Below are 27,845 nucleotides of genomic sequence, written 5' to 3'. Positions count from 1 at the left end.
AAGAAGGATTTTATCCATTCAGCGTTCGACTAGAAGTTTTGCTAGGAACATCACGAAAGTGAAAAGTCACATGTAGAGTTTCTGATTGACTGATTATTTCACTGCTATTATGTTTAGTAGCATTCCAGAATTTTCAGGAAAACCCAAGGACTTCTAAACTACTATAAAAACCCTATATTTTCTGTACATAAATGAACCTTTGGTGTAAGGTGCTTCTCGCATATTTTTCTCCTTTTCTCTCGTGTTTAAGTCGCCGGGTAGTTTTAGCTTTGGGTTTGAAAAAATCGCTTAGGATCCGAATTCAATTAACAAGACTTATCAGAAGAATCAAATAATTTATACTTATTCATTAATTGTCTATGAGTATGATGTTAAGTGCTATGTAGATCTGCTTCCAATAATATTCAAATTAACGACCTTAATTTCTCTAAGTTTGTTTCATTATATAACTAGTATGGTCTTTCTATGATAATCCATCCACTTGGAAAACAATACGGGCTTCATTATTTCTGATTTTGATTAGATTTTATGTCTGAACTTGAATATTACTGCCATTTGAGTCACTAGTTTATTGTAGCTACAGTATATTCTTTTGAGTGTATATGTCTTTTTATGTAACGGTTTTAATCATAATTTATAATAATAAGAAGTTACGGTTTTCAGATACTAAAATTTTAATAAAAAAGTGATGCTGAAGAATGAAAAGTAATTTTTATTTTGAAACCGACTTGTATTCGAGATGGAGTATAATAATGTTAGTTTTACTTAAAGCGGACAAAATCCTGGTCCATTTATTGGTTCAGCGTTCCAACCGCGGCTGTAAATACAAAAATAACTTTGTTTTTAAGAAATTAATATTTCAAATGAATATATAGTTTTACATTAATTTATAAATGATGTGTGGTTATTGAAATTAGAAAGTGATCGACCACTGGGCATGGACAAACAGACACTTAGCCTGATGATTACGTAATGTATGATTCCTTTCTTATTAGTGATTTCTACCCTGATCTCACTGAGTGTAAACTGCCTAGCTTATACTCTGGTGCTCTATTTTTGGTCGTGAATCGTGTTTCTGATAAAACGTGGCCCAGCTTACGTATAGCGGATTATTCGAGTATCTAGTCTAATAGTAGTGTAATCTCGATCATCGGTCGTATAACAGTAGCATATCTTGGCAAGTAGAAAACATTTTTATCCTGATGTTAAATCAATAAAACAATGATATTTCGACATTGGAATTGCAACTACTTCATGTTAGTAGGTTCTAGGACAATGTAACATCTAGAGAGATATAAGTCAAAAACAGTTAATATCATGAACTTGATCAAAGTAGGATGAAGATGGATTTACATATATCCATTCATACTTAAAGTTGATTCACACACACTGATCCTTGTTTCCAGTATCATTCAGTTTTTACATCATGTCATATTGGAAGGCAATAATGATACTTTTCCATAAGAGGCTAATTAGCTCATAAAATCGGATTAATCAAATGAAATAAACTGGAAACAATATCTTAACATGAACTATCATATATTACTGTCATGTGAGTGTAATCAGTAGTATATGTTTTTCTTTTTGTTAGTTTAATTTGATGATGACATTACTAGACCAAATGATTCGTCAATACATTTTGTTTTTCTTTGTTATTGATAAGCTAGAATGTATAGGCTTGGTTGCACTAAAATTGGTCAAAATGCTGATCTTAATCAATATGCTTTCTATAGTTATCAAAAAAAAAAATCTAAAATCATCACTGATAAACATGAAAAACTTAATAGATTACAATCATTTAATACTAAATTACAAAATGGACTCATTTATTTGATAAATTAGAATGTGTATTTAGAATACCAATTTGTACTTTCATCCTACACACTAATCAGTTTCAATCGAATACTAATGAACTCGTGACTATGTGCATTATACACAGTAGAGATTGGTTTATTAAAAGTTCTATTACATTTACAAATGTAACATTAAAACTACTAGAATCCTTAATATTTAATACTCCTATATAGTTTATTGATATTGATTTATATAAAATGATATATGGTTGATAAACATTAGAATTAATTTATTTAAACACATAAATATTGGTACAAGGAGGCACCAGATGTATATGCGCCACACAAATCTCATTTGATTTGTGTGAGGGCTGTGATACTGCTCAGGTGCCCAAACTGAAACATGTGGTTTTCTTAGGGGGCCACACCGCGAGCCTTTGACCTAAACGTCTGATCCACAAGGTAGTGGAGCATCGTGAGGAGATGCATTCCCATGGTAGCCGGTGATCAACGATTGATTCGTACGCCATTTGTTCCCTCAGGATACTGGAGCCAGCCCATGTGCACCATTGGTTTGGAATCACGGTTTTCCAACTCCCCTAGGTGGATCCTCTATAACCACCAACCTGGTTATAGCGCCATACATTCGCTTTCCGTCCTCTCAATATCGTAAACAACACCTGTGGCACGAGAAGGCATTGAGTTGGACTTCCCTGGCAGAGGCTATATATTCGCTGGCCATGTAATAGCATTTCGAGAGGGAGAGCGGACTCTCCCCACTCTCGGCCGTACCAGGGCATTTGGGGGCTTAGTTTATTTTATAATTTAGGACTATTAAATTTAGTGAGTATTAATAATCTGTAGTTAAGACAACTATCGGTAATTAGTTTAAATATGTACGTATATAATTTACCGTCCAGTTCTAGATATGTGCAATTCTCCTTACCATAAAATTGCAAAGTGGCTAATGCAAATCTTAGAGCCTTTGCACAAATCAGTTGTTAGAATCTGTGTAAAAGATGTTTTTTTTAATTTTATTTCCAAGATGGAAAATATGAATGTTAGTATGAAAAATATGTTTTCACTGGATGTAGTATCTTTGTTTACCAACGTACTATTGAATTTATATGCAAGCAAATATCAGAAAAACAAATCAACATTGGGTTGCCTGAGGATTGTCTGAAGGAACTGCTTTTAAGATTCACACTGAATGTTCTTTTTGCCTTCAACAATAGATAATAGAGACAAATAGACAGGATAGCGATGGGCCAACCTCTAGAGCTGGTTTTTAGCTGATCTCTTCTTAGCAAATCTAGAAAATGGACCACTTAATGAGACTATTAAGAAGCTTGATCTATACTGCTGCTACATCGACAAAATATTCATTATCGTAGATTAAAATACCAGTAAGGATAAACTCATAGAACAGTTCAACAGTGTACAATCAGCAGTTAGTTTCACGGGTGAAGGCGAGTGTGACAAAAAGCTGAATTTCCGTTACGCCACACAAACCAGGCGAAGTGATGGCTCGTTAAGTAGAAGTTTGTATCGGAAAAGTCCCACTGTCCACCAATATACTCACTTCTACAGGTTTACACCTATCCGATATAAGAGAAACTTGGTTAGATGCCTTACTAGTAGAGCAGAAAAGATCTGTTCAGTACATACTTTAAGTCAGGAGCCGGAATTTATCAATAACTCACTGAACGAGATCGGCTACCCTATAGGTGTGGGTGCTGATTCGATATCTAGGAAATTCAATGGAGCCGGCCTGTTCGAGAGTTCCTCAAAGTGCTTTACCCGTCTGTTCCTCTTTGTTCTTGAATCTTGGTGGTTGTCATGTCTTCTTTTTCCTTGACTGGTATCTCTGGTTTACTATATTTTCCTGCCAGTTTCTCCGTTGTACCATATAGTTGTTTGATATTCCCTTCTCTTGCAGCTTTTTCCACTATCGTCGCTACGTCATCCACGTATTTCTGTTTGTCGGCTTTAATGTTCTTCTCCACTTGCTTGTTTGCATCCGTGTACTCAGCTTGCGCCTTGAATTTCTTTGCTCGTGTTCGACTGTTGTCAATTACTGTCTTTTTGTTCTTCCTTTCCTGAATCTTGTCTAGAGTTTCCACAGAGATACATTCCTTATGAAAATGCCTCTTAGTCATAGAGCCCCTCGACACGTTGAAGTTAGTGCTTTCCAGTTGTCCTCCATAGTAGTTTCTTTTTTCAGTAGATCCTATAAGGCTTGGAACATGTTGTTGAGAGTTATCTTGAATTTGTTGGGTTTTTCAGTATTTGGGAGGAAGGCTGTACTGAACCTCTGTAATGCTGTTCGTCCATTTGTTCAATGCTTCTTTAGCTTCAGTTTCATCTTGGCCTAAACCACCAGTTAGTGGTGATCTGAAGCTACGTCAGCTCCTCTCCTGGTTCTCACATCTTCCATTGACCTTGTGAATGTTTTACTGATGCAAATATGATCTACCTGGTTCTCTGTAGTGTGATCCGGTGAGACTCATGCAGTTTTCTGTATGTGTTTGTGAGGGAATATTGTACTGCCTTTAACCATTTTGTTGAATGCACATAAATTTGGAAAAAACTCGCCATTGTCGTTCCTTTCTCCCAGCCAGTTCATGTAATCTCATGACATATTCATAAGCTTTGTTATCTATTTCGACTTTGGAGTTTAGGTCTCTCATCAGGATGGTCAGGTCCTTCCCTGGGCACTTCGCTATAATCGATTGCTGCCTCTTGTAGAACAGATCTTTATCGTCATCAGTGCTATCATTAGTAGGTGCATAACATTGGATAACATTCATTGTGATTCCCTTCTGTATTTTGAATGATGCTTTGATGATCCTGGATCCATGAGATTCCCATCAAATGCGTTCTTGACGTGCCTCTTTGGATAGCATCAGGGCAACTCCCCGAGTGTGCAGATCATTTTCTTCTTCGAGATCAGAGTACAGTAACATTTCTCCCATACCTAACATTTGCTGTCCAGCTTGGGTTCAACGAGTTTCGCTTGTTCTGAGAACCGTCAAATTGTATCTCCTTATTTCCCTAACTAGTTGACTGGTCCTTCCGGTCTTCCATCTTGTCCGGACGTCCCATGTACCTATATAATTTGTTGCTCTGGTTGCTAGAAGGGACTTCAACCTTGTGAATTCCGAAGAATCTCGGCTTTTATCATGAGGCGTCATAATTATTCCCTCAAGTGTCAGGGAAAAGTTTAAGTGGTTTGATTAGTTTATTCTGGTTAGCGTTATTTTAACAAGGTTGTTTTCTACGGGATAGAGTTGCCGATCACACACCCGACCCTCCTCCTTTATTCGGGCTTGGGACTGGTATTAGCTCTAGTAGAGCTACAGGTGGATTTAAATTTCCTGTTACCAACTTCAAAATAGTAATCAAAGATTTCAATCTCCAGAATAAAATGTTAGTTGCAAACGTAGTTTTAATTTCAAATATAGTCATCAGTTTTACGCTACTTATAATAATTAACTACAGGAAAGAATAAAATGGTCTGGAGCACGTAATTTCATACTCTTTAAGATCTTGTCTCATAAGCGATGTGCTTGTAGTGGTTTAAGTTATACAAATGAGTAGTCTATTTCGTTTAAATGTTAACAGTAGGTTGATTGGTAAAAGTAAAATACACGTAAAGAAATAATAAGACTCGAATTTCAATGTTACAGACTGACAAACTGCTCACTTTTAACTTATTCTTTAAGAGACACCTTACACAGTATTTGCATAAGTTGTTTATAATGAACTGTTGTTACTTTTAAATATACATCTAATTTCATACTAATACTTAACTTACCTCAGCATTCGACAACGAAGTTCTTCCACCCTTGGGACAAAATCCGTTGTGTTTGGTGAACCTTCAGTCCATAATCTCTCAGCTACAGCTGAACCTCGAGGCCTTTATTAATAAAATGTAATTAAATTAGCTTTGTTAATATAATTATTGTTTCATCAAACATAAAAGTTTACTGAAATTGGCCTCACTCTTTTGCACGAGAGATGATACTAAATAATATAGTTGAATTCACACAGTCAAAAAAGTAGTTTGTTCAAAATATTGTTGCCTTAACTTTCAAACAATCAAGGCAACATATAAAAGTAATTAGTGAAAACTATTTATAGATAATGTGTTGACTATCCTCAAGGTTCTAAGCGACATAGATTCCTTTCTTAGTAAATTTGTTTTATTGAAATGTGTATTCTTTATTTTATTTTTTTATAATTAGTTGTTTCTAAAGTGACAGTATGATTACTTATCGGATTACTGTCGTTCAACAAAAATTATACCTGTTGTGAGATAGGAACTCACTGAAGACAATTGGTGAATGGTTGCTCAACTTCGTGGATCAGTTGAAGTTAGACATTAACACCGTTGGATGCCAACTCAGTGGTCTATCGGTTAAGGGCTTCGGCTCGAGATTGGTAGGTCCTGGGTTCGAATCTCGCGAGAGCGGGATCGTGGATGCGCACTGCTGAGTAGTCCCATAATAGGACGAAACGGCCGTCCAGTGTTTCCAGGTTTTCCATGGTTGTCTAGCTTCAATTGACTCACGCTTTCAACTATGATAAAAATTATACCTCCTAATTATTTCTGACAAAAGCAGATGTTTAAAATTTATTTGTTATGACCTCGGTAACTGCCTTCTCATTGCAGTTTTATATATATCCGATGAAAATATATTATGAGTTTCAGTTGAAGAATTTTTTGTGGTGTCTGTGTCGAGCTGTCAAAACTGTGTAAATATTTAGTATGCCCTTTTGGGGTTACTGCCGGTCCCAAGCCCGGATAAAGGAGGAGGGTTGGGCACAGGGTTAGCCACCTCATCCCGTAGAAAACTAACTCCCAAAAAATGCTTACCAGAGAAAATCATTCAAACCATTTAAACTCTGCACTAGGAGTTAGAAGGTCTACAAATATTCATAATCTCATCAACTGATCTATCTTTTCATGATCTATCTTTGACTACTACCCTGTGTTTAACTTCATCATCGCTTGCTTGGTTGTTATTCCACTGTATGTTTGCAATGCTTCGAACGAAGATATGATCGATTGTCAACCAGATTTAATTTTCAGTTGTACGAATGGCTCATTGATATTCTTAGAGCTTCAAAAACCACTCGTACATCAATTCATTCACTGAATACAAGACATCATACGTTCTGTGAATAAGTATGTGTTAAATGAATGATCAGCGAAATTCTCTCTTATCCCATAGACCTAATACATTCTAACTATAAATGGAATATATCTGTATAAAATAGTTAGCTAGACATTTCGTCATATGGTATGGATAAGGCTGATGAGGCTGATAAGGCTTATGTTTCGTTTTTATCCAAATTAACTTCTGAATTCCAAAATATGTCTTCCTTTGATAAATTATAATAGTTATTTTAAAATAGCAACAGAAGTACTTATGCATTGTAAAATTGGCTATCTTTTATCATAAACTGACATTATTTGGATAATCATCAAAAAACTAGAGGGAATAGAACAGTCATTTACTTTTAGTCTCAGACTAACCAGCAGTGTTCGATCACTAACCTAAAATTAATCAAATCAATAAAAATTTAGATATTACAGTTAGCACTATGTGTTTAGACCACTAAGGTCACATCCAATAATCCAATTTTTCAACTTTGATCAGTTCATGATGTGGCGCCATTATCATTTTATATCATCAGCAGCAGTAACTACTTTTCACTTCAAAGGAATAATAAAGTGTCACTTAATTAGACCGAAGACCAATGAATAAGTATAAAAAAAACATAAACGTGTGATCAGTAGAGACCAATTCGATATAAATTTCTTGGAATTCTAGTTAAAAGACATAATTAACAAAGTCCAATAAATCACATACAAAACGTAATTCTAAGTCGTTGGTGCTCGATATACATTCTGAAGAGTCTCGGTTTGATCCTCTTTTGTTTATCACGAGGGGGTTTTGTGGAGATTTTAGTAATTTTTTTTATATAGTTAAGATCATGAGTCAGTTGAAGCTAGACCACCATCGGAAACCTGGAAACACTGGACGGCCGTTTCGTCCTATTATGGGACTACTCAGCAGTGCGCATCCACGATCCCGCTCTCGCGAGATTCGAACCCAGGACCTACCAATCTCGAGCCGAAGCCCTTAACCGATAGACCACTGAGCCGGCATCCAACGGTGTTAATGTCTAACCTCAACCAATCCATGAAATTGCGCAACCAACTTCCATTGTACTGAGGTAGATACCTGTCTTTACCTGACATGGATTAGCTCCACTGGCCACGACTTCTCACTAGAACTCCGGGAATTATCTCATGGAGCTAGTCACTAGTGATGAACACGGCTAAAGATTTAGAAAAAGAGACTAGATACTTATATTGTGTTTCTCAATTTTCAATATCCCTTTAGTTGTTATTAGTCATTGGTAAGGACTAAATCTACTTTGAGCAAACAACAAAACTTGATTACCTTAATTATGTATTATGTGCTCATTTACTTACCATGATCGACTAAACAAATTCGTGTCATCCACATATTCACCCCAGATAGCTGCTTCACCTCCAACAACCAATTTCGCATCTTCCTTGCTACCTATAAAATAAAAAAAGTGTGAAGGAGGATCCACAAGACATACAACTAATTGTGCTTTGATCTGAACTTAACAAATATTAAATGCTCCTCTGAGGCGATTCAAGTGTATTCAGTAAATGATGATTATTCTTATCAGTATATGGTTGTGGAGATTGTTGAGTTTTGACTGAGTTCATGAATCGATCTGTGTCAGACCGCCGATGAAAACCTCCAAACACTGGACAGTCGATTGGTTCTAGTATGGGACTGCCTAGCAGTAAGCAACCACGATCTCGCACGTGAGACTCGAACCCGGCACCCTCAGACTGGCGCGCAAACATTCAACCTCTACACTACTGAGCCGGCATCAAACAGTGTTAGTGTCTAACTTCAACCAATCCGCGATATGTCGCAACCATGTTCTATTTTATTCACTGGGTAACTTGCTCACGTCCGACATGGATCAGCCCCACTGGTTATGGCTTCTAACTTGAAGTTGAAGTTAACACTATTGGATGCCGGCTTAGTGGTCCGGGGGTCAAGGGTTTGCGCTAGAGACTGGCGGTTCTGGGTTCGAGTCCTGCGTGAAGGATTGCGGTTGTACATTGCTGGCGATTCCAATAGTAGGATGAGACTCCCGACTATTGCTTCAAGGTTTTCAATGGTGATCTAACATTGATCAACTATTGTCATATTGTTTTGCACAGTAGTAAAGTGTTACAACGTATGAGTGCCCAATTTAATATATGAACGTCAACTTAGAGAGGAGTGAATTTATTGATCGGACGCAAATGATACTTGAAATCGTACGAGCAGTCTTGAGTGCGTATCGGCCCTGCTTTCTGCCTAGCCCAGCCAGTTAAGTCCAGAACACAAGTAACAGCCTCAGCAATATGAATCATTATTCACAAGCATACTGGGTTTATATACAAACCAAACAGACCAAATTATACCAAAAAATAGAAAAATAACATTTGTACAATAACTGGCCAATGTGGCTGTGGATAGGGGGAAAGTAATCAATAATAATAGTTCAAAGGTCAAAATAAAGGTTATGATAAGAGGAACACGAATACGATTAGGTCAGTTATTTAACAACTATACAATAGGAAATAAGCATATTACATTTGTCCATAAATAGACCTCAGATTTGCCATTCATAATTCACCAGGGGATATAACATAAAGCTATAATTTAAACAACCCGTACTAGGTCAATCGTATTAGTTTAGTTTAACATTAACAATTATTGTTTACTAAGATTAATTAATTTAATTGTTTATTAGCATGACTGGTGATTAACTTTGTAAAACAGAAGTTGCAAATTGTTTACATTTATCTGATCGGTTTAATATAAGTATGTTTATAAACGTTTATCTGATTTGACTGTAAATAGTAAGATTATCTACCGTACATCTTTGACGGTAAATATGAAGTTTGAAAATTTGAAATATCTGTGAAATAATTTCATGATTCTTTATTTCTAAATCACGTTTAACTATGGTCAGTAATCTGTATTTCGACTTGTTGTTCAACAATGTTCAAGTGAATAATTTCCTTTGATAAAGTGCTGTTATTTATAAGCAAATTAGTTTTTCTAATAAACTTTATCATTTTCTCACTAAATCTTGACACAGACTCTGGAGAACAATTGACAACTCAGAAAGACTAAGTATTTGTTGTTTGGTGGTATATAGCTCATCAGGTGTGGAGATACATGATCATTCAAGAAATTGAACCTAGGATCTTCAGGCTCTTTATCTTCAGACCATGGAGTAACAGAAATGTGGTGCGTATTTAGAATTTCACTACAATCACCATATTATTCGACACACATCTAATAGCAACAGTTAATAACTATATCACTTATGAGATAATTGAATTCCATCTGTCATGAAACCTGCATCTTCCTCGGCATAGCACTGGTGCCCTGTCTCTGAGTCCTTAAATAAATCTGGGGATCAGCTTAGTGCTCTCGAGTTATCAGTAGTTACTCATCCTTATTTTAGCTAATGATGAAAACTATTTGCGAAAATGATTTGTTCTTCGCCAACATTTCGTATAATTTCGTTATTACTATTTTTGATTTTAATTACATCTTACTCTGATACGTTTTCTCTCTCATGCACACGGGATGGCTGATCTTAGATTTAATTTACGTGTTATATCTTATCAAACAAGTTTTTAAAGTGACTGTACTCCGAGGCATTTTATGAAATAGTGGTTGTGTAAAAATTTGTTCCCTTACTAACAACCTTTAATCGGGATTGTACTTTAGAGAAAACAACTAACAATTTATGTGAAATATTTATCAAATTTTATATTTTGTCGAAGGCAGATAATCGTTGAAGTTCGTCAGTATTAGCAGGTATATTTTATACTTGTAAAATCAAGTTGATCAGTTTATTAGTGTCTTTGGTTTTCCTGAAAATTATGATTCCTGAGTAATAGAACATTTTAATTGCTTAGTTTATAGTTTTTTTTCATAGTAGAAAGCATGAGTCAATTGAAGCTAGACAACCATCGAAAACCTGGAAACACTGGACGGCCGTTTCGTCCTATCATAGGACTCCTCAGCAGTGCGCATCCACGAACACGCTCTCGCGGGATTCGAACCCAGGACCTACCAGTCTCGAGCCGAGGCCCTTAACCGATAGACCACTGAGTTGGAATCCAACGGTGTTAATGTCTAACTTCAACTGATCCACGAAGTTGAGCAACCATTCACCAATTGTCTTCAGTGGGTTGTTATCTCACAACAGACGTGGTTGAAGTCCACTGGTCACTACTTCTCACTAGAGCTCCTAGATATACTTCTCGAAGTCACTAGTGAGCATATGATAGTTATACTTTCCCAAGGAGTCTTTACTTGGAGATTTTAATTTAAACTGACAAACTATTATTACATCTTTACCATACAATAGTAACAGTCATTTGTTCACAAAAACATTTTTTAGATGCATTTTATTGTGACTTGAAGTCCAAGAATCTACTTATATTTCTACATGAGCCATAGACTATACATACTGATGTAATCACCTGCTCAGTTAAATGTCCGATCTTCCAAAGTCTATTTGATTACGATCCAGAGATCGATTTAGTGAGGATTGCTGGATCTCATCTAACTCAATGATTCTAGTATTTTATCAACCAAATGAGATAGAAAGATGGAATGAGTTTCCTATGAAAAGTCTTGTAAATTTTTTCATTCATTAGAAAATCTTTGATCAGTAACAAAAAGCCACCAATGTGCAATAAACATGAGAAATGGAAAAAATGTGTAAATAACAATATTTTGTAAGTACCTCCGAAATCTCTCGGATCAACGTGATAGTAGTTACGCCAGTCATCACCATAAGAAATGTAATTCAGGTACCAAGCAGCTGAGAATAGTACTCTATAGCCTGTTTTGGTAACATTTTTCATCACAGATTTCCAATCTGAGTCTTTCCACACATGAATTACTGCTGATTTATCACCCTAAAATCAATAAAAGAGAACAAATGAATGGGTTGACTTGCATATACAAATGCACATATAATTCTCAAAAGTATGTTGAATCACATTTCAATCAGACGAAAACTTATCGAAATTTTGAAAATTAAGACCTTTATTTCTGATCAACAAACATCCTTTTAAACGTAAATGACATTTATTGCCTATAGCAAACGCTTTGTATGAGGTGAAAGATCAATGAGTCAGTGGAAATATTTCAGTAACACTTTCAACAATTTTGATAGACCAATCTAAAAAGAGGACTGCTGAAAGTGGGATATTTACCAGTTATCTCTGAGCCCACTCCAAAGGCAAACGAAAACCGAATTTGGGACCTGAAGTGTAAAATCTTAGAGCCCTGGTGGTTTTCCAAGTTGGTAAGGTGTTCTACGGTAAGTCCATCATATTTTTTAATCCCTATTTGTTGTCATCTAGACCATCAATCCACTATGTAAAAGTATATGAGGGTGTGATCGGAAGAATGCCTGCACCTCAATTTTATCTATACTCCTATTGGTTTTAAATGCAGATAAGCATTAACGTACTGTTGGGGATGCTAGATCCCCAGAACTCACTTGATAAATACTTTATTTTTGTAATTTTATTTTGAAATTTTGAAATTCTTTGTTTTTGCGCCAAAAGCTCTCTTTTCACCTTCATGTCGTATTTCTCACATGGGAAAATCTTAAACGCTATTGGTCCGTCGTGTCTTACAGTATGCTGTTCTGTAACGCTTCACAAGGACAGTTTTATGTTGTATATATACGTTTAATTTGTGCCTGTTGGATCGCTCGTGCTTCTTGCTGCTTGCGGAATATATTTATTCCCCGTTCGGGCTTCGACTTCTCTCTCTCTAGTTAGCGGGGCTGGGAGGCATCAGTAGATCTCTGAACTTCAGCTCCGTACAGTAGAACTGTCTTGATGTGTGTATTGAAGATTATGACTTTGATATTGGTTGAGAGTTGTTTTGAGTTCCATATGCTCTTCAACTGTGGGAGTTCTGTCCTTGCTTTGCCAATCCTTCCCTTTACTCCTGCATCAGATCCTCCTTGTTTATCGATGATGCTGCTCAGGTACGCGAAAGACTCCACATCATCCAGAGCCTCTTCTTCATCAAGTGTGATTGGGTTGGTGTTCTCCGTGTTGTATTTGAGGATCTTGCGTTTTCCTTTTGGTATGTTGAGGCCTGCTGATGCAGATGCAGCCGCTACACCAGTCGACCTCATCTGCATTTGTTAGTGTATATGGGATAGAAGAGCTAGGTCATCTGTGAAGTCCGAATCGTCTAGTTGCATCCAAACTTTCCATTTTATTCTGTGCTTCCCCTCGGATGTGTAGGTCTTTATAATACAGTCAACCACCAGAAGAAAGAGAAAAAGGGGAGTAGGCAGCCATGTTTGACTCAGGTCCTTACTTGGAATATGTCAGTCAGCTGTCACCCACCCATGAATTTGCACTGTAGTTCGTCGTATGAATTGTGCATGATGTTGATAATTTTGTCATTATTTATTCACTACAAATTGTCTAAGAAGTTTCTATAATGTTCTCCTATCCATATTGTCAAATGCGTTTTCATAGTCAATAAAGTTGATGTATAGTGACGAATCGCAATCGATTGATTGTTCAACGAGGATCCGTAGGATCGCTATTTGGTCTGTGCATGACCAATCTTTACGGAGTCCGGCTTGCTGACCTCGAAGCTGAATGTCTACTGAATCGGTTTTTTCATAAGAATACTGAATCTTTCATCCGGTTCAGCAACACTCAGTTGCAAACGTATCCTGGTACTGACAGTAGTGTAATGCCTCTATAGTTCTCGCATTTGCTCAGATCTCCTTCCTTTGATATCTTGATGAGGTATACTTCCTTTCAGTCTGTCGACAGCTGTTCCATTTCCCAAATCTTCCTGATTAGAATGTGGGGTATCTTTTCTGTTACTTCTATGCATATACTTACACATTCCTGACGAGTACCAAATAATACGAAACCTAGGTCCATAGTGTGCTGCTGACTACCTCTAAGCACCTCCTTAGGGAATTCTTTGACCATGTTATTGAGAACAAAGAATCTTGATCAAATCTCATTGCAAAAACAGAATATCGTTCATCTCTTCAGCTGAATAAAATATTATCTGACTTAAAGGACCTTATGTCATGTACCTAATCCGAGTATGCATTGTACAGAAGGGAACTGGTTAATCTTATGGTCATTTGTTTTAGATTTACGTCAATAGAAATCATAAAGTATGATATACTCACTCTAAACCCATTTTGAAATATTTCCTGCCAAACAACTGGAGTAATATTTCGTCCAGTCGGTTTAACATCACTAATAATTTGAATTAGATTTTTTATGTAATAGCCTTCCAGACGGTGATAATCATCACCAAACTTCATTTGTTTCATGAATTCAATAATCAAAGGATTGGAACGCCTAGAATCAATAAAATAATGAAAAATATTTTACAAAAATATATAGAATACTGAAAAATAAATTTTTCCTCCTTTTACATACATATAAGTTCTGTATATCACTCTAGAGGTAGGGAATATTTCCATGAAACATAATCTAGAATGCATAAATATTCCAAGTCGTATGTTAATATTAATTTAGAAAGTAATATCATCAAAACAAGTTAGGTCAGTTGGTTTTGAGCATACTATCGATTTTTATTTCTCTTCTGACATCAAATAGACTGTATTAAATAAACTTCATTGTTCAAATAATCATTTTCTTCACAAGGGGGTTTTTGTGGAGATTTAGTAATTTTGTAGTTAAGATTATGAGTTAATTGAAGTTAGACCGCCGTGGAAAACCTGGAAGCACTGGACGGCCGTTTCGTTCTATTATGGGACTCCTCAGCAGTGCGCATCCACGAACCCGCACTCGCGAGACTCGAACCCAGCACCTACCAGTCTCGAGCTAGAACCCTTAAACGATACACCACTGAGCTGGCTCAATTTATTCGAAATTATCAAATCAAAACTTGATAATGATACCTACAAACTCATTATCAACCAGATCAAATTATCCAAATGTACATTTGTTTTTTTTAAATGTTTATAGGTATGTTTGCGTAACAACTAAATTAGTAAATTGACTAGAGTTAGAAAAGTTCAAGCAAAAGCTGTTCATCTGATCATGAGTGATGATTTCTTGATTAAGTTTGTGTACACAATAAGCTTCTCCATAGAATTTTAGAATTTCTATTTTAAAGTAGTGATATGATTATCATTAGAAATAGTAGGTTAAATAATCTCCACTAATCTATTCTAATGATAGTAAACGTATGTATATAAGAGACTAGATTCGTTAAGAATTTCCACAGTTTTTATGAAAAGCCGGTGGATTTAAATCTTCTATCACCGAGATACATATAGCTGATAGCATTGATTAATGGTCACAATATACACGCTGATAGACTGAAATTGGAAATCAGAACCATTAGGTCATTTAGGTCAGTTTACATATCATCTGGTTTAAGATTAACATTATTAATAATCTTAGAATTGGTCTCGTCATTTTCACATAGTAATTTAGTAGTATAATGCGAATTTTATAACAATTGAATCTAGTCTACAAATCTTTTATTATATTAAAAATATATCCACTAACACGATAGTGTGATCGTATAATTGAAATTCTATCCTCTTATTAGCACAGTTACTCAGTAAACTTAAAAACCACATCTAGTTGAACTACCCTCATTCTATACTTTATCACATACAGAGTTGGTTGTCTCAACAGGTAACAATGAGGAGCAAGTATACTACCTATTCTAACTGTTTATATTAAAATATTCAGTTTTATGAATCCTTTCATTATAATCATAACATATCTATATTCTAAAGCTTACCAACAATGATATTCAACTTCATCCCCACCTAAATGAAACCAGTTATCAGGAAATACATTGAACAACTCTTTGTATAATTGTGACACAAAGTTATAGGAGAAATTATTGATTGGATTGATTGGACCCAGAGTACCATCCAGTTCACCATTAATATAACATTTGGTTAAAACCTCTGGATATCCTTTCCCCCAAGAATTCGTATGACCTATGGTTAATAAAATGTTTAAAGAATATTATCAGTAAACGTCATCTTAAAAATTGTCTGAAACTCCATATATATTACTAAAACAACGAAACGTAAAGCAAAAATTCATTTCAATAAGTTCATATCAGGGTTTGGAATTACAAGTTCAAATATATCATTTGAAGCTAAGGCATGTGAACTAAAGAGTGTTAGCAAAATGAAATTGGTAACCTTCATAAGTTTTATCACGAACTAACCATAGTTAGGAAATTATCATTCATAAACCCAACAAGATTCGAACTTAGGACTTTTAGCTTTGCTCTCGAGCGTTTGACTTTTGAAATTACTAAAATATGATGTTAACTTAAAAAATTTAATTTGGAAACTGAAATGATGAGATTAGTAATTATAATAAATGTAGATCACCTAGAGTCAGGAAAATATTAATGTAATTCTAAATTAAATATTTAGTCGAAGACGAAGTAATCTGTAAAGTCAGTCAGTCAGTCAGCTACAACGTAGGACCAGGCACATATATGCATCGATCCAAGTTGCCATACCTCCTTAGCACAACAAGATTAACATCGGATTCATAGTAGTCAATTTAGTGTTGGTGATAGTATATAAATTATAGGTTGTATATAAGGATATAGTACAGCAAGGAAGAAAGTTATGAAGCAATTTTAATCTCAAGGTCTAAGGGGAGACAGAGAGTGTATACACCTACGCCATTGTGATCGATTCTGAGCCATGTCACACAGAGTCTCCAACCATTGGTTACGATAGTCACGCGGACCCCAACCAGGTAGTCTGCATCTGCCAACATGGCTCAGACTAGACGTTAGTGACTTCAAACACTGATGCCATGTTTTGGTTTGGCCGCCCCTAACTCTCTTCCAACCGTCCACAATACTAGTCATCATAGAGCGTCGTGATAATCGGTGTTGAGGCATACGTAACACGTGGCCCAACCATCTCAGTCGATGAAGATTCATCACCTCATCAACTGATTCACTATCGTTCCCTAATACCCTGTGTCTAACCTCACTATTACTTACCCGGTGATCCCAGCAGATGCGAGCAATATTTCTAAGGCATCTGTGGTCAAATACTAATAACTTACGAGTATCTTCTACTCTTAATGGCCATGTTTCACAGCCGTAAAGTAGAACAGAGCGAAGTGTAAAGTGTTATGAATTCACTAAGAAATAAATCAGTAATATTACCACGAACAAAATTCTTTGTATGTTTTCGAGAATAATAGTAAAGATAAAACAATGATGATATTTGGATAAGATAAATCAAAATAAGTCTTCGATTTCAATACCTATTCGCTTCAAACAACACCGAAATGCTGTTCTATCCAACTGACAGTTCTTAAGTAAGATGATATTTCTTTTCCGTGTTCCACAGATAACTAAAATAAAAACGTTTCTTACGAATACTTATTACTTGATGACAATTTCAAGATTATCTGTTAAGGATAGATATGTTGTAAAAGAGACTGATCAATTACAGTTATTTATATTAACAATAGAAAGTTTCAAAAGTCGTATGAATGAATTAAGTTATTTTATAATTAGGATGATTATTGACTTGTAATTCCTGAAGTTGGATGAAGGATTCAGTGGACGCCCAACTTCGAGATCAACAAGCTGGATTTCGTAAGGATAGATCGTGCACAGATCAAATCGCAACTCTACGTATCATTGTGGAACAATCAATCGAATGGAATTCATCACTCTACATCAACTTCATCGACTACGAGAAAGCATTTGATAGCGTGGACAGGACGACACTATGGAGGCTTCTTCGACACTACGGCGTGCCTCAAAAGATGGTCAATATCATACGGAACTCCTATGATGGACTAAACTGCCAAATCGTCCACGGAGGACAACTCAACGACTCGTTCGAGGTAAAGACCGGTGTTAGGCAAGGTTGCTTACTCTCACCCTTTCGCTTTCTCCTGGTCATCGACTGGATCATGAAGACGTCAACGACTGGAGGAAATCACGGGATACAGTGGACAGGCAGGATGCAGCTTGATGATTTAGACTTCGCGGATGATCTGGCTCTTCTATCACAAACGCAACAACAAATGCAGAAGAAAACGACCAGTGTAGCATCAGCCTCAGCAGCAGTAGGTCTCAATATAAACGAAGAGAAAAGCAAGACGCTCCGATACAATACAATATGCAGCAATCAAATCACACTTGACGGAGAAGCTTTGGAGGATGTGGAAACCTTTACATATCTGGGCAGCATCATTGATGAACATGGTGGATCAGATGCAGATGTGAGGGCGCGGATCGGCAAAGCAAGAGCAGCATACCTACAACTGGAAAACATCTGGAGCTCAAAACAATTGTCAACCAACACCAAGGTTAGAATTTTCAATACAAATGTGAAGACAGTTCTACTGTATGGGGCGGAGACGTGGAGAACTACGAAAGCCATTATCCAGAAGATACAAGTGTTCATCAACATCTGTCTACGCAAGATACTTCGGATCCGATGACCAGACACTATCAGCAACAAGTTACTGTGGGAGACAACAAACCAGATTCCAGCAGAGGAAGAAATCAGGAGGAAGCGCTGGAAGTGGATTGGGCACAGCATGAGGAAATCAGCTAGTTGCGTCACAAGACAAGCTCTCACATGGAATCCTGAAGGTCAAAGGAGAAGAGGAAGACCAAAGAACACATTACACCGAGAAATAGAGACAGACATGAGAAGAATGAACAAGAACTGGATAGAACTAGAAAAGAAGGCCCAGGACAGAGTGGGTTGGAGAAAGCTGGTCGGCGGCCTATGCTCCATTGGGAGTAACAGGCGTAAGTAAGTAAGTACTCAAAGCTCAGGTTTTGATGGACATAAAAAAGATTAGAAGTATTAGAAGTTCATCTTTCAATTTTGGTTTCACTATAGAACACATAAAGAGCAGTAGTTTAAATTTATTTAGTTGAATTTCAACATCTTGTGTACAATAAACCATGAAAGAGTTTTAACTAGAATACTATCATTAGTATAAATAGATTGAAGATCAATTGAAATTAATTTACTCTCATTATCTGTTTATGAAGTTGTTATTACGTAATACTTAACTTCATTTCTTATTTGCCAGAAATATCTACCTATGTATTTCAAAATTGTTTCTTCAAGAACTATCATATTGATTAACGTATAAATATTCAACCATTTAAACATTTTATAATTCATCAACATTGACTACCTTTATACTGATCCCTATTATTGTATTGTAAGGCATCTGTACTAGTTTTAACAAATTATTACTAACGTTTCTGTGCTACAAAGAAGTTAAAGAAAATCTAAAAAGTTATTAAATCCATATTATTTTGTTGTAATTGTCGTCCTTTTTTTTATTCAAAACTAAGATTTTGTGTATTGTATCCTCTAAGTACTTTTCTTATTTGAGTTCTATCTTAGTGATCCATTTACTCCCTTTGTAAGTAAAGCTTCTAGAAAGTATATTGTGGCTTGATTACCTTCCTTACATCTGTACTTAATAGCCGGCTAAAATTTATCAAACTTCTGAGGACTCTTACTGACTAATATGATTTTATTTTATAAATGATGAGTGAATCAATGGAACGCCAGCAGTAAAATCAGAACTGCCCTGGTTAATAATTTTCTTGTTTAGCTTTGAAAATAATGGATTAACATTGAACCCAGTGGCACATCTGTTGCTACAGCATCCATCGTTCCACACGAAGTTCAAAGTCATGTTACATTTTAGTAATAACACTTTTAGCACATAAACTGAGGTAGAAATATGTATTACCGTTTCTCTAGTTTGGTCGTATACATAGGTTGCCTAAGTACATTGATGTAAACTGTAAACAATCACAAAGCTTAAATGTTCATCTTTGTTTATAGTTGAAATGAAAATGAAACTCTTGCCAATACAGCACATAATGATTGTTTGGTTTATAGAAAAATACATAAGTGGTGATATGATATTCATTTTTGAAATTTCAGTCAATCTCCATTGTACATTTAATACAAGTACACAGTAGTAATCTATCGAGTTACAATTTATTTATTTAAATCTATAACTTGACCAATTTTGAAACAATAAACATTTTGTAATCAATGTGATTATGTAGTAATGTAACATTGTGGAATTTGTTTTATTAAAATCCATGAACTGTGAATAGAACTTAAATTCACTTAGTATTGTTTGTTTGAATCTTTCCATCGATGTGTTAGGACTGTAACTGGACGAAACGCTCGTCCTGCATTCCACTGCTAGCCACTATCCATCTTTGCTTATCATGCTTGTGAATAGAACTTAGTTTATTGTTTACAGGTTACGATCAGTTGAAATTAAAAACAATCTTATGCAATGATAAAACCAATTTAACATCATAATCATTTGAAATAGTACCCCAATGATGATTCTTAGTGAAAAGAGTATTAAAATATTTTCATGATATCCCTAGATCGAAGAGAATTTATAGTTGATTAAGGTTTCACAATTATTTTATGGGAAAGTGTGGACAATATGTTCATAGATAACAATCAGCTACTTGTATTACTGTATTCTTATGTTTTCCAGCTTGTTAACTCTCATTTAAACCATTCACCACCGTTATATGTTTCATTGTTACAGATTTAAAATTAATTTACTATATTCCTAGCACACCGTTTTGCATTAAATGGCTGAGTAGTGTATACATTGTAATTTCTATTTATTTTGCTATCTCATCAGATGTTTTAGGTATATTGAATTATGAAGGAATTAAGTACAACATCTATCGACATCTTGAACGATGGACGAATTTTTTCGAGGAACAGTTCACCTGTTCTAATGCCCCAGAGGCATTGACCAGACTGTGGCTTTCCTCATGTTCAGTGAAGACTGATCCACCTAAGGAGGTGGAAGTTCAAAAGGAACTTCAACTCTTAAAGTGCTACAAAGCATCATATCCAAATGACTTATCTCCGGCCCTTTTCGAAGATAGTGGTGACCTTATGGTTAAAGAACTGACTGAGTTGTTTGCAAAATGTCTCGCAATTAGAAAGTACTCCAACATTGTAGAATGGGTCAATAGTTGTTCCTGTCTTTAAAAAGGGTTCACGTCCCCTATGAAACAGGTTTATTTCTGATTGTGTCCGAATTATTGGCTTCTTTCATACATCGTAGATTGTTCAGAACTTGGGAAAATTGACTCGCGAAGAGCAGGTAGGTTTTCATTCCGGTCTACGATGTATTTGCCATATCTTCACCCTCCGTCAAATGTTAGAATGCCGTTATACTTATCACAGGCCAACAATCTTAGTGTTTCTTAATACCAGGGCTGCCTGCGATTTGTTAGACAGGACTGTTCTCTGGGATTTTCTATCGAAGAAGGGTGTACCTGAGAATTTTATTAGCAGCTTGAAGGTACCACACACAAACACCACAGGCAGAATGAGGGCATACTACCACTTTCCTACTTTGTTCCATTCAAGCAATGAGGTTGGTCAGGGTTGCCCAAGCCATGTAATTGGCACACGATCGGTTGGCAATCAGTATCCTTAGGTATGGCATGTGCTTTGGACCTCCTAAATGCAACGTACTTTTGCAAGTCTAACAGGACCCTGAGCCTTCACTCACGATAATAATCAGATAGGAGTAGTCGAGAAGTTTGTGTATTCGGGTAGCTCATAAATAGTGTTGGGGGCGTGAGTGATGATATCAATCCACGTATAATGATATCCAGAGAAACTTATGCCAATGTGGCCCGTCTTTGGCCCCTTCTTGATGTTCGTCTGGGTGTAAAAGGTTGGATCTGCAACGCACCGATGAGGGCGATTTTGCTTCATGCTTTTGAGACCTGATCTCTCCGACCTGAGGATTCCAAATGACTATGTGTTTGATCACCGTTGTCTCCGAAGGATTGCTCACATTTAGTTGCAACAACATGTCAGTATTGCAGAGGTTTAGCATTGTGTGTTCGGGCATAGTGATGATAAATCATTTGATATCACTGTTATCAACAGAGAAAGAAAGAAGCCATGATAGGCAATGAAAATCTCGCAAATGTGATTAAAGTGATCTTGGTGAATGACAGACAATGGTAGCCGTCTCCGGGGACGCTATTTACTTTAATTCAGAGTTTGTAAAATGCTAACATTTAGTTTTGTCTCTATTGTATTCCATAAATCATAGGCCTTCGTTTGATGTACAATTCGCTGACATACTCTTTTCTGTTCCAAAGCAGTTGGAATTAAAACATAGCCTTTTGTATTCTCTTTTTCCATCCCAATGCCCAGATTGGATATAATTGTATTTTTCGAATTGTTTGTGCGTTTCAATCGTGTTCGTCATCTATTTATTTCTGCATGCTTTATACAAATGGAGTAATGTTCCAGTCTACTTGTCTTCTTTCTATCAATTGTCAACCAATAAGGTGATAGGATAGTTTTCGTTTCTCTTTCCAAAACTGTTAATCTCGACTTGGACTCACGCATTTAAAGCCTCAAGGTTAAACTAGTTAATTATCAGAAGGGGTTTTGTGGAGATTTAGTATGTTTCATAGTTGAAAGCATGAGTCAATTGAAGCTAGACCACCAAGGAAAACCTGGAAACACTGGACGGCCGTTTCGTCCTATTATGGGACTCCTCGGGCGCGAGACTGGTAAGTCCTGGGTTCGAATCTCGGGAGGGACACGCACGTTCAGCTCCCAAGTAAAAAAAAAAAAAACAAAAAGCTAAAAAAAAAATGAAAATATCCTCAAAAAAAGAAAAAAAAAAAAAGGAAAAAAATCAAAAAAAAAAAAAAGAAAAATTAAACAAAAAATAGAAGAAAGAAAAAAGTAAAAACTAAAAAAAATTAAAAAAAAAAGATTAAACTGTCCAATGATTCCAGGTTTTCCATGGTGGTCTAGCTTTAATTGAGCTCATGCTTTCAACTATTTAAACTAATTAGTCTATCATGTCAAGGCCTTAAGCTAGATCGCGACAAGTTCCCTCTTGTATATTATTGGGTAGTGATGGGATGAAGAGTCAAAATTAGATTCTTTTACTCATTATGATTTTTGTTCAATATTACTTTCGTTTTAATTCAATATGATGATTAATCAATGTAGTATTTGTTTCTGTTTTCTCGTATGACATTTTATTCTGTATAACATTCGATATTCTTGTATTAAAAATTGACCTGAACTATGCACAACATGACATGTAGCATATGATTCGTTATAACTCCAAATATATTTCATATATGTGATTTCATCCTAATTATTAATCAAAATGGGTGCACGAATCAATATTTGAATGAGTGTATTTTCGACTAGAATCGTCATCGTGTTTTCGGGTTAGTAAATCTTCATTTGTACCAGTCTCGTGTTCCTACTTTCGCGTTGTGGGGATTACAGTGGTTTCTCACTTTACGAGTATACGTGATAAGCGACGATCAGATATAATAATTAGTGATACAGTCATAACAGTCGACAACCAGTCATAATAAGTAGACAGATCAAGGACTTAACAGTCACTGTCTTGAAACACCGATATCGGTGATTATAATATGTCCTACGAATGTCGTCCTGGTGAATTCAACATTGTGAATTATTCGCCGACGCTGGAAGCGGTTGAAAAAAGTGGAGAGGTGGTCAGTGTATGACATGGTGTCGTGGTATGAAACACAAAACATTAAGTCAATTAACATAGTACACCAAATGTTCTATGCTTATTATCAATGGCCCCTTTGTACAGTTGAGGTTCATTAAAAGTAAACCTTATTTTATTTTTTATATCTAACAAAAGGTCAGTTGATTGTAATTTAATAATAGAATATGAAGATATTTAGAAATGAACTATAAATCTATTAAGTTGAATCGTTGCTGAATAGTGTGTTCAGTTAGATAGTGATCAAGTTTTATTTCCATTCATCAATTTTTTTCTGTTAACTTGTAAATTCCGACTAAATGAAACATTTGTTCACCATCATAAGCTTGAATACTTTTCGGCTTATCCGATCAGATACTTTAAATACTGTTCTATGCAGGTACATCCAGCTGACGAGTCCCAAATAGGACTGCTAGCCACTATCCATCTCTGCTTACCTGTTCTATAGTAGTTGACCGAAAAATCCATACTTGTTTTTTCAAAGATATTAACAGTCTTTTCTATGGGCATAAAACCTTTTTTACTTTTATGAGTAGCAATAATTATGAATTTTAAGTAAAGCAGAGATTTCTGTCCGCTAAATTCAGTAAGCTAACAAAAATCAAAACTCCATAAGCATTGTTATTATTATTATTATTTAACTTATGGACTTATAGAACGAATACCACGGAATCAGAGAAATAGATCACGCAGAACGGATCAAAAATCTTACAATACAAAAGTAACGACGACATATCTTACTCATCTAACCGCAAAATCGAGATTGAAATACTTACACAGGTCACTGTTTGAATTTTTCATTTCAAACTCTCATTTGAAACATATTTTCTTCCTGGCGTTCGAGGAGTTAACTTTCTTGTTCCCCTAAACACTTCACAGCTTGACTAAGCAAAGATGTATCTAGAAATATCTACAGTTTGTTCCTATCCCATCTAGTTCAAATGAATCATAAGACCATCATCAATTAATCAGTCATAGCCATCCGACTTGTTAAGAGATATTTATCAAAGGCCATCAGGCTTCTAAACCTTCAAACGATGGGGGAGAACATTCATACCTAATAATACAAGACTCTTGATACCAAAAAGAACATGCTTAACTCAGCTTACTAACGTGATCAACACAATTTCAAATACTTACTTACTTACGCCTGTTAACCCGTCGTGGAGGAGTACAGGCCGCACACCAGCGTTCTTCATCCAACCTTGTCCTAGGCAACCCTTCCAGTTCTTTCCAGTTAAAATTCATCCTTTTCATATCGGCTTCTATTTCCCTGCGTAATATGTTCTTTGGCCTTCCTCTTTTCCGCTTCCCTTCCGGACTCCAAGTTAGGGCTTGCTTCGTGATGCAGTTTGGTGATTTCCTTAATGTATGTCCGATCCACTTCCAATGTCTTTCACTAATTTCCTCTTTATCTGGAAGCTAGTTTGTTCTCTCCCACAGTAGGCTGTTGTTGATGGTAACCGGCCAGTGAATGTTGAGTATTTTACGAAAACAACTATTTAAAATTACTTGCACCTTCTTGACGATGGTTGTAGTGGTTCTCCACGTTTCAGCTCCGTTCAGTAGGACTGTCTTGACGTGTGTTTTGAAGATTCTGACTTTGATATTGGTTGACAGTTGTTTTAAGTTTCATATGTTCTTCAATTGTAGGAATTCGGTCCTTGATTTGCCAATCCTCGCATTTACATCTGGATCAGATCCTCTTTGTCCATCAATAATGCTTCCCAGGTACGTGAATGTTTCTACATTTTCCAGAGTTTCGCCAACAAGTGTGACTGGGTTGGTGTTCTCCGTATTGCGTTTGAGAATCTTGCTTTTTCCTTTGTGTACGTTGAGGCCTATTGATGCAGAGGCTACTGCTACATTAGTTGTCTTATTATGTATTTTCTCGTGTGTGTGCGATAGGAGGACTAGGTCATCTGCAAAGTCTAAATCTTCTAATTGATTCTCAGATGTCCATTGTATTCCGTGGTTCCCCTCATGTGTGGAGGTCTTCATAATCCAGTCAATCACCAGAAGAAGGAGAAAATGGGATAGTAAACAGCGTTGTCTGACTCCGGTCCTTACTGGGAATGCATCTGTCAGCTGTTCTCCATGCACCAATTTGCACTGTAGTCCGTCGTATGAGTTCCGGATAATGCTGACAATCTTCTGAGGAACTCCATAGTGTCGAAGAAGCTTCCATAATGCTACCCTGTCTACACTGTCAAACGTCTTGTCATAGTCAGTGAAGTTGATGTATAGTGACAAACTCCACTCAACTGATTGTTCCGCGATGATCCGTAGTGTCGCAATTCGGTCTGTGCACGACCGATCCTTGTGGAATCCAGCTTGTTGATCTCATAGTTTTGCGTGTACTGGGTCTTTCATCCGGTTGGGCAATACTCTGTTGAAAACGTTTCCGGTTACTGACAGTAGTGTGATGTCTTTGTAGTTCTCACATTTGCTTAGATCTCCTGTTTTTGGTATCTTGATAAAGTATCCTTCTTTCCAGTCCGTTGGACAATTTCAAATAACCTATTGGTAAAACCTAACATGCACGCCAAACACTCTTGACACATTAGTGGTCATAGAATCTAATCTTAAAATTTCATAACTGTTTAATAACTTTTCCTACCTGGTGTATCGAATTCCGGCATTATTCTTATTCCTCGTAAACGAGCATAATTTAGTATATATTTCATATCGTTCGGTGTATAGATTAAAATATACGGGTGAAATGCTCCCTGAAAATAAACGTATGAAAACGTTTCAACCATATAATATTAGTATAAAAGGATAAAGTTTATGTTTAAAAACACTGGTCTGTAGTTTATGATTAGCAATGCTTAATGTTAAAAATCCTTAAATAACAGAAAACTGTCCATACTCAGATGAACATCTTTTCAAAAACTTTTCTGTTAAACTTACCTTTGAGGAAAGTTTCGGAAACGTTTCAGATACATAGGGAAAAGATTGATCGTCCACAATATGCCAGTGAAGTACATTCATTTTCACCATTGACATTGAATCCTTTAAGATACAAAAGTAACCAAAATATGAATTTTAACTATGTAAATGAAGCTTATTGAGGATTTGTTACAACGGATTGAAGCAACATTTGGTTTCTAGAGGATAAATAAGATGTCTTCGTGATTCCTTATTGTTGATCAAATTTAATTATCGATTATAAAGAACTTATTTAATAGCATAAACTATATGATGGTTTGAAATAGTCCGATGGGACAAATTGCCAGAACAGAGTTTGATGCCTATTGATATCCACGATTTGACACTATAACGAACATTGCATAACATTCTAACCCTTAACCTCAAAAGTGACACATAAAACATAATTATATCCATTTATGCATTCTTTTACTAAAGTAGACTGTGTTATAAACATATTATACACTCTGATGTCCAATCAATATGAACATTTTACTGAAAATGTCATCATAAATGTAGATAAATGTACTCAGACTGGACGTTTAGATTTCACTAAAAGCCTGAAATCCTCTGAACGAAGTTCCAACATATTTTGAGAGAGAAATACCCAGTCATTTTCCAGTAAGTACATCACCTTGACATCTGGAGGCCAAATCTATGAGGAGCTATATTCTCAAATAATAAAATTAGTGAACTCCACACATTTTCAATTAGAATATTTAATCATTAGACAGACAGGTCTAATCTGGTATGTTGTATCCTAGTAAAGATTAAATTATGGGTAACCTCTGAGGAATGGAATCCTGAAAGCCAAAGTAGAAGAGGAAAATGAAAGAACACATTACGCCGAGAAATGGAAACACATATGAGAATAATAAACAACAATTGGATAGAGCTAGGAAGGAAGGCCCATGACAGAGTGAGTTGGAGAATGCTGGTCGACAGCCTATGCTCCATCGGGGGGTCACAGGCATAAGTAAGTTATATTAACCAGATTAGTCATTTAATGAAATTTAGTTAATATGAATGTTTCACAAAACTTTGTTATATTTTAAGGAATGTTATGAGTGGAGATTTATCGAAGACCTTTCTCATGGGTCAGTTAAAAACTTTTAAAAAAAAAGACATTTTGGGTCGGGTCATGTTGAAAATGTGAAGATACCAAGATACCAATCCCAAGGTCCGAAGGCGAAGTCGTACTGCTGACTGTACAGAGGTGTGACGGCAGTAAAGTGTTTCCTTCAGACAACCAGCATGACAGCGATGCTGCCTTCCCACAAGGAGGGGTGGGGTTAGAAAAGGTCGACCCTAAAAATGCACACCTCGCCTTATCCCACGGATTTCCGTCTCCGGCGGTATGGACTTTTGAA

At 36.1% G+C, this 27,845-nt stretch overlaps 1 protein-coding gene across 1 annotated transcript in view; it reads right to left on the bottom strand.

Annotated features, from left to right (window-relative positions):
- Positions 1-660: 660 nt before the first annotated feature.
- The window catches only part of Smp_053900 (putative beta-hexosaminidase B), a 29,871-nt gene continuing 2,686 nt past the window's right edge, over positions 661-27,845 (bottom strand). Inside the window, exons 4-11 of the mRNA XM_018797477.1 lie at positions 26,458-26,559; positions 26,165-26,273; positions 15,722-15,926; positions 14,124-14,298; positions 11,676-11,850; positions 8,302-8,392; positions 5,611-5,712; positions 661-817 (exon numbers count right to left, since the gene is read on the bottom strand). Coding sequence (XP_018652515.1) covers positions 766-817; positions 5,611-5,712; positions 8,302-8,392; positions 11,676-11,850; positions 14,124-14,298; positions 15,722-15,926; positions 26,165-26,273; positions 26,458-26,559 — 1,011 coding nt within the window. The 3' untranslated portion in view covers positions 661-765. The remainder of the gene's footprint in view (positions 818-5,610; positions 5,713-8,301; positions 8,393-11,675; positions 11,851-14,123; positions 14,299-15,721; positions 15,927-26,164; positions 26,274-26,457; positions 26,560-27,845) is intronic.

Source organism: Schistosoma mansoni, chromosome 4 (genome assembly GCF_000237925.1).
Source record: "Schistosoma mansoni strain Puerto Rico chromosome 4, complete genome".
NCBI lineage: Eukaryota > Metazoa > Platyhelminthes > Trematoda > Strigeidida > Schistosomatidae > Schistosoma > Schistosoma mansoni.
This window is presented reverse-complemented; position numbering and strand designations above follow the sequence as displayed.